Source organism: Phascolarctos cinereus, unplaced genomic scaffold, assembly GCF_003287225.1.
Source record: "Phascolarctos cinereus isolate Bilbo 61053 unplaced genomic scaffold, phaCin_HiC Scaffold_402;HRSCAF=1011, whole genome shotgun sequence".
NCBI classification, from domain to species: domain Eukaryota; kingdom Metazoa; phylum Chordata; class Mammalia; order Diprotodontia; family Phascolarctidae; genus Phascolarctos; species Phascolarctos cinereus.
In genome coordinates, this window is record NW_027555739.1 from 24,463 (window position 1) to 29,894 (window position 5,432).

At 40.6% G+C, this 5,432-nt stretch overlaps 2 protein-coding genes across 2 annotated transcripts; both read right to left on the reverse strand.

Annotated features, from left to right (window-relative positions):
- Positions 1-669: 669 nt before the first annotated feature.
- LOC144456489 (uncharacterized) lies at positions 670-1,808 on the reverse strand. The gene has a single exon (XM_078151659.1). The coding sequence runs from the start codon at positions 1,654-1,656 to the stop codon at positions 670-672; it is 987 nt and encodes a 328-aa protein (XP_078007785.1). The 5' UTR covers positions 1,657-1,808.
- Positions 1,809-2,752: 944 nt separating this feature from the next.
- LOC110204444 (proliferation marker protein Ki-67-like) lies at positions 2,753-5,080 on the reverse strand (the record flags this gene model as incomplete). The annotated part of the gene is given in 6 exon segments (XM_020980675.2): positions 2,753-2,859; positions 3,583-3,713; positions 3,715-3,747; positions 3,947-4,023; positions 4,025-4,062; positions 4,759-5,080. Coding segments are annotated over 6 exon segments (708 nt in total), but the record flags the coding sequence as incomplete, so codon positions are not given.
- Positions 5,081-5,432: the final 352 nt, after the last annotated feature.

Genomic DNA, 5,432 nt, shown 5'->3' on the forward strand with positions numbered 1-5,432 from the left:
GCCTTGTGACCCTTTAATATCCCTGGAAAATTCTTAAAAGGTTCCTTTTCACTATTTAGGAATATCTTATATGATTGACTAGGAAATATTTCCTTTGTATTCCTGGAACAAAACACCATCATTCCTGTATTCTCCATTCTTTTTTTCAATTTTAGTTCTTTTAAGACCTTTGGTGGCTTCTTTTCATTTCGTTGTGTGTGAGATGTTATTTCACCAACAGAACCACTAACTTTTGTTCTTTCATCAGTATCAGTTTTAGGTCTAGCCCTCTCCATCAGTTTGAATCTCTTTAGATCTTCTGGTTTTACTTTTGACATTTTCAAAACTCTCCTAAAACCCTTTTAAGTTTTCTCCTGGTTTTGCCTTTTCCTTATGAACTGTCATATTCCTATGACCTCGAAGGTCTTCTTCTTTTTTGGGTTCTCTTCTAAGTTTCCCTAGGCTGCTTGGTGTGTTTTGTATTAGTTGTATTTTGGGTCTTTCATTCATTGAGTATTCTGGATCACATTTTTTCTGTGATGTTTTACCAGACTTCTTGACAACTTTCACATCTTCTATTAAATGTTCTCACTTTTCCTCAGGCATTCTTATCAGTCTCCTGGTGGTGGTCAGATCTTCTACTGATCCATATTTCTGTACTTGTTTTATTAGGAGGGACTTGTTTATGCTTCAGTTTTGGATTTGCTTTGGAATAGTCATCCTAAGCTCTTTGAGGCATGCCTGCTCTTCTGTGTTTTTCTTTTGAATATGCGCAGGTTGATTTCTGTTATATTTGAGGCCTACCAGATCTTCAGATGGCCCTTTCTGCCTAAGAGGTGGCCTAATGTTCATATTTTGGTTGCTTTTTTCCTTAGGCGAACTCATCATTGATCTTTCATTGCCACCCACCTCCTCCTCCCCTACTTCCAATTTGTCCTTAGGAGTTCTCATCGGTCTCTTGACCACTGTTGTCAGATGCTCCACGGAGCCACATTTTAGTTTAGGAGTCTTCATGAGCTGCTTGGGGAGATCCTCTGCCTCAGTTTGCTGCTCTGCTGTCCTCATCAGCTTCTTTTGGATTTCAGTTTCCTTTGGGGTTGTCCCAAGATTTTCCTGAACAGAATTTGCATCATCCACAGCAGACTCTGCCACTTTGTTTTCTTTGTCTACTTTCAGTTCTGCCGCCATTGATGTTGGAGTTGCCATAGGCACTCTGAGGCCAGTTAGGTCTTCTGTTTTTGTTTTTCCCTCTGGGGTTCTTATGACTTTCTTCATGCCTCCTGGTTCATTGATGTAATTTGGTGTTACAGTTCCTGGGGCAGCCTGCACATCTACAGACACACCACCTGGCTTTAGACTTATTTTGTTGGCTCCCGTCCGAGAGTGCTCTTCATTTGGTGAGGAAATTCTTGGCTGATCAGTGACAGATGGCTCTTTATTTGATTTTATTTTTAAAGAGGTAGTTCCTTTGACGTTAAAAGTGTTGGCCTGCGCATTTGATGTTACAGGTGTAGCTGTAGCTGATGTTATTACTGGACGATGTTCTGCCATACTTACACATTTCCTAGATATTTTTGATGTGGCCTTCTTTACATATCCAGTTTCAAATGTTTCTTCCACGTATGTGACTTTTTGATCTAGTGCTGGTGTTTTTTTAATTCTGCTGAGATGTGACATTGATACATTTTCCTTTGATGTACAGGTTTTTTTCAAAGGTGAAATATTGGGTGTTAATATTTTGGGGTCTACATCGACTTCTCAAAGTGGAATGTTTGTTATTTCACCACATCTAATTTCAGAGATCTTCTTTAGGGTTTTAACGATTTCATTCGGGGCACGGCGGCATATAATGCTCTGGCCATATAGCTGTTCTGTTGTGTTAGGAATAGTAGGCATCAATCTCTGTGCTGTAATAAATGACAGAATAAAGATAATTATGAAACAAAGACTATGCCTCTGCTCACTAGTCTAGGGACTAATTCTTCTTTAGGAATGAAAGGTCTACCCAAATTATTGTTTTGTAGTCTTGCGTTTTCCTGGCCAATGATAATATTTAGTAAGATGATGTAAATCTATGCCCATCCATGTTAAAAATATGGATATATATGTTGCATTACATGTAAATATAATATATAGACATCCATAACTTTAAGTTATGGCTAGTTTGGTTGGAATACAGAGTACATGAAGGAGAGCAATATGAAATAAAGTGGGTTTTGGGAGTTTGTGTTTAATCCTAAAGGAAGAGGAAGCCAACTAAAGATGCCCAAGAGGCATACTAATTACTATGGGTTAGATCTGTGTGAAGGGAAGGATTGTGGAGAGGAGGCCAATTAGGAAGCTATTTTAACAGTTAAGGGCTAGAAGCAATTAGGGCCTAGAAGTGCTGGCCACAGTAGTGGGAAAAAAGGGATAAATCCCTTTCTCCTTGGAGAGAGAACTGGTAAGACTTGCAATTAGACTGGGGTGTGATTGAAGAGTCAAAGATTCTTTGTATGGATGCTAAGTATACCTTATAAGAAATGTTTAAATTGTCATAACACAAGAACGTTTAGGTGTTAGCTCTCCTTTTTCATCATAAAATAAAAATTCTACATGGATGGGTCATGTCATTGTGATTCGGTGAGGGCCCAGCCCTTTGGGTTGAAGGTTAGCTATAGCAACTCATGAAACCTCTACTGGCATGGCAAGGGCGAATCATAACTTGCCATTCCAAAGTTTCATAGAAGAAAAAAGGAAAACCAACCTCTACAGTCATTATCTGATCTACGTTCTAAAGGTCTTCGTCTCCTGAAGAGCACTTGTGTAAATTTGTGCCAATCTCAGGAGACACGTTTGCAGTTTTCTGTTTGATAGTGGTTTCCAACATGTCTGCTAATCCTATTAATGAAGAAAATAGGTAACATTAATGTATGTAATAAACACATAGAATATCACATATACAGTTATACTGTATATATTACAGATATGTATTTTTTAAAAGTAAAAAAGTCATATTCCACCTCTTCCAACAAGACAACAATGGGACAGAGTCCCCTTCCATTCTATTCATAAAGAGATCTCTTCTCAAAATCCCGGGCATGCAATCAATCTAGATGCAAACTCTTGACTCTCATTCCTACTTCAAACAATGCAACAGACTCCCTCTGCTCATTAGGCATAATGATTCTTTTCAAAGTCCAAGGCCCCCAACCTAGGCTGCAAACTCAACTCTCCTTTCCTGCTTCCTTGCACTGGCTTTCAGTTCTTGACTGGCATTTAGGCCAGTCTGTCTGCTTCTCTTGTTGCTTCACAACCACCTTTATTCTTCCCGACCACATACCGCAAGATACAGCCTAGCCCTGCCCAGAGGCGTAACTATGCTAACTCAGAGTTATCATGGGGCTGGTTTGTTTGCAGCTGAAAAGATAGGCTATCCCACCAGATCCGACCACAAGAATTGGCCAGGACCTCCAAAGAATGTGCACTCCCCCTTCTGCAGGAGTTGGGGAGCACTTCTATCAGCTCTTTTAAAATTGTGCTTCTAGAAACACATTTTGGCAGGCAGTTTCAATCTGCCTGCCTACGTGGCATTCTCATGGCCTTCTGTGCACACTCTTTCACCTGCGAAATCCTCATTCATATCCATCTTAGGGTTGAAAACAAAGTTGTTCAGCATCCTACAGGGCCACACAGGCACAGTCACTTTTTCAATATGAGCTCTCCCAATCACTAGGGTGCGGGGAGAGTTTGCTAAAGTGATTCTGTGAGTGGTTTGCAGGCTTCTTCTGTAAAGGAAAAAGAAATATTTCCAAAAATAAATTTAGTATTTCTTAATGTTTGCTGAGATGACATTCTAAGTACACAGATGTAAATGTGTAATACACATGATGATATATGTATATAGACACATGTATTATGTATATGTGTAACATGCACATACACATATAAAAATGATCTCCACATTTCTGTAATGTACCTTGACCTTGGGGTTAATCTCCTCTGCTTTTTTGTTATACTTCTCTCAAGACCATGTTTTATAACAACGTGTGCTTGTGGTTTTTTTGGTACCTAATCTCACCACATCTGCCCAAGAGAGTACAACTGTTAAGAAAAGTAACCAACAATTAATTACAAATAAAATTCATTCAAACAGAAGATAAATGAACATTTTTGGATAAAACAATTAACAAAGAAAAAACCAAACCTCCCTAAACACTGATATCTTGTCTATTTCTAGTCACCCAACTAACTTCAAGGCATTCTCTCCCCCACTTTCTTGCTGGATACATCCAGCCAAATGTTGCCATTTATCTCTTCTTTCCACATCTATCACGTCAACTCCTCTTTTCTCTTGACTCACAAATACCACCAGGTACTCTATCTAAAAGCTGCCCCCACCACTCTCACTGCAAACTGATTTGTAACAAGTGCCGAATTCCTGTTTTCCCTCCTTTTCTCTTTCCTACAGTAGTTGCCAAAGTGATTTTTGCTAACCCCAGCACACAAGTCTTACCCATCATGTCTCAACTCCTTCCTGTTATTGACAAACTCCAAAAGCAGCTTTCTATCACTCCCATGAGATTACTAACTTTTCTAGCCTTGTTTTATTTACATCTTTTACCTCGACCCCGCACAGAGCTCTGCACCGTCAGATCCAGCCATATACTGTCTCTGTTACTGTTCCTCCTACGTCCATTCCCTGTGTTGGTAGACTGATGTCTTAAGCTCTTTGAAGCCAGGGGACTGCCTGCCCCCTGCCTGTAAAAACCATCGGAAAATGATTCCCTGCTCAAATACCCATGAGATTGTCTTTTGGTGCTCCGCTCTTGGCGTGACTCATCTGTAGCGTATCAAACGCCTGGCTTCTTGTTGCAGAGGAGGATCTCCTCCAGACCGATGGTGTGCTCAGGGTCTTGTGGGGCTGGATGGTCTGGATTTTGGGAATAGATGTTGTTCTCTTGTGCAGTAATTTTGAGAAGGCACTATTATCCCTGCTAGGTGCAGACTTCTTTTTAAGATTAGGAATGGCTGGTAACTGTTGGGGTGGGTCTTTTGTACACGGTCTCCCTTCCACTAGACTGTGGGAAGCCTCTTTTTCTGGTGGTTTAGAATGCGTCTGCTGCAGTGGACATTTTTATACAGTTTATAAATGACAAGATGTGCTATGGTTCCCTAATAAAGAACTGAATATGGCCAAGGTGCATCAAAAGCCTGTGACAGACATTTCATTTGAGTCTGACAACAACCCTTTGAGCGCTAATCCTACAGAGACTGTCTCTGCAAAGGCACCCCTCGAGGCTCAATGACTTTTGGGGACAAAAGTCTCCCCCTGCTGCCAGGTAGCAGTCAGACGGATATAGCAACACATATGTCTCTTTAAAACAACGATGCCAGCCACCATTGGCCCTGAGCACATTAGTTTAGGCCTTGCCTTCCTAGCAATGAGAGCTATGCTACCCCAGAGTTGGAGA

Bases quoted from the DNA above. Each gene is read 5' to 3' on its own strand.
- LOC144456489 (XM_078151659.1), bottom strand. From the start codon at position 1,656: ATGTCACATCTCAGCAGAATTAAAAAAACACCAGCACTAGATCAAAAA.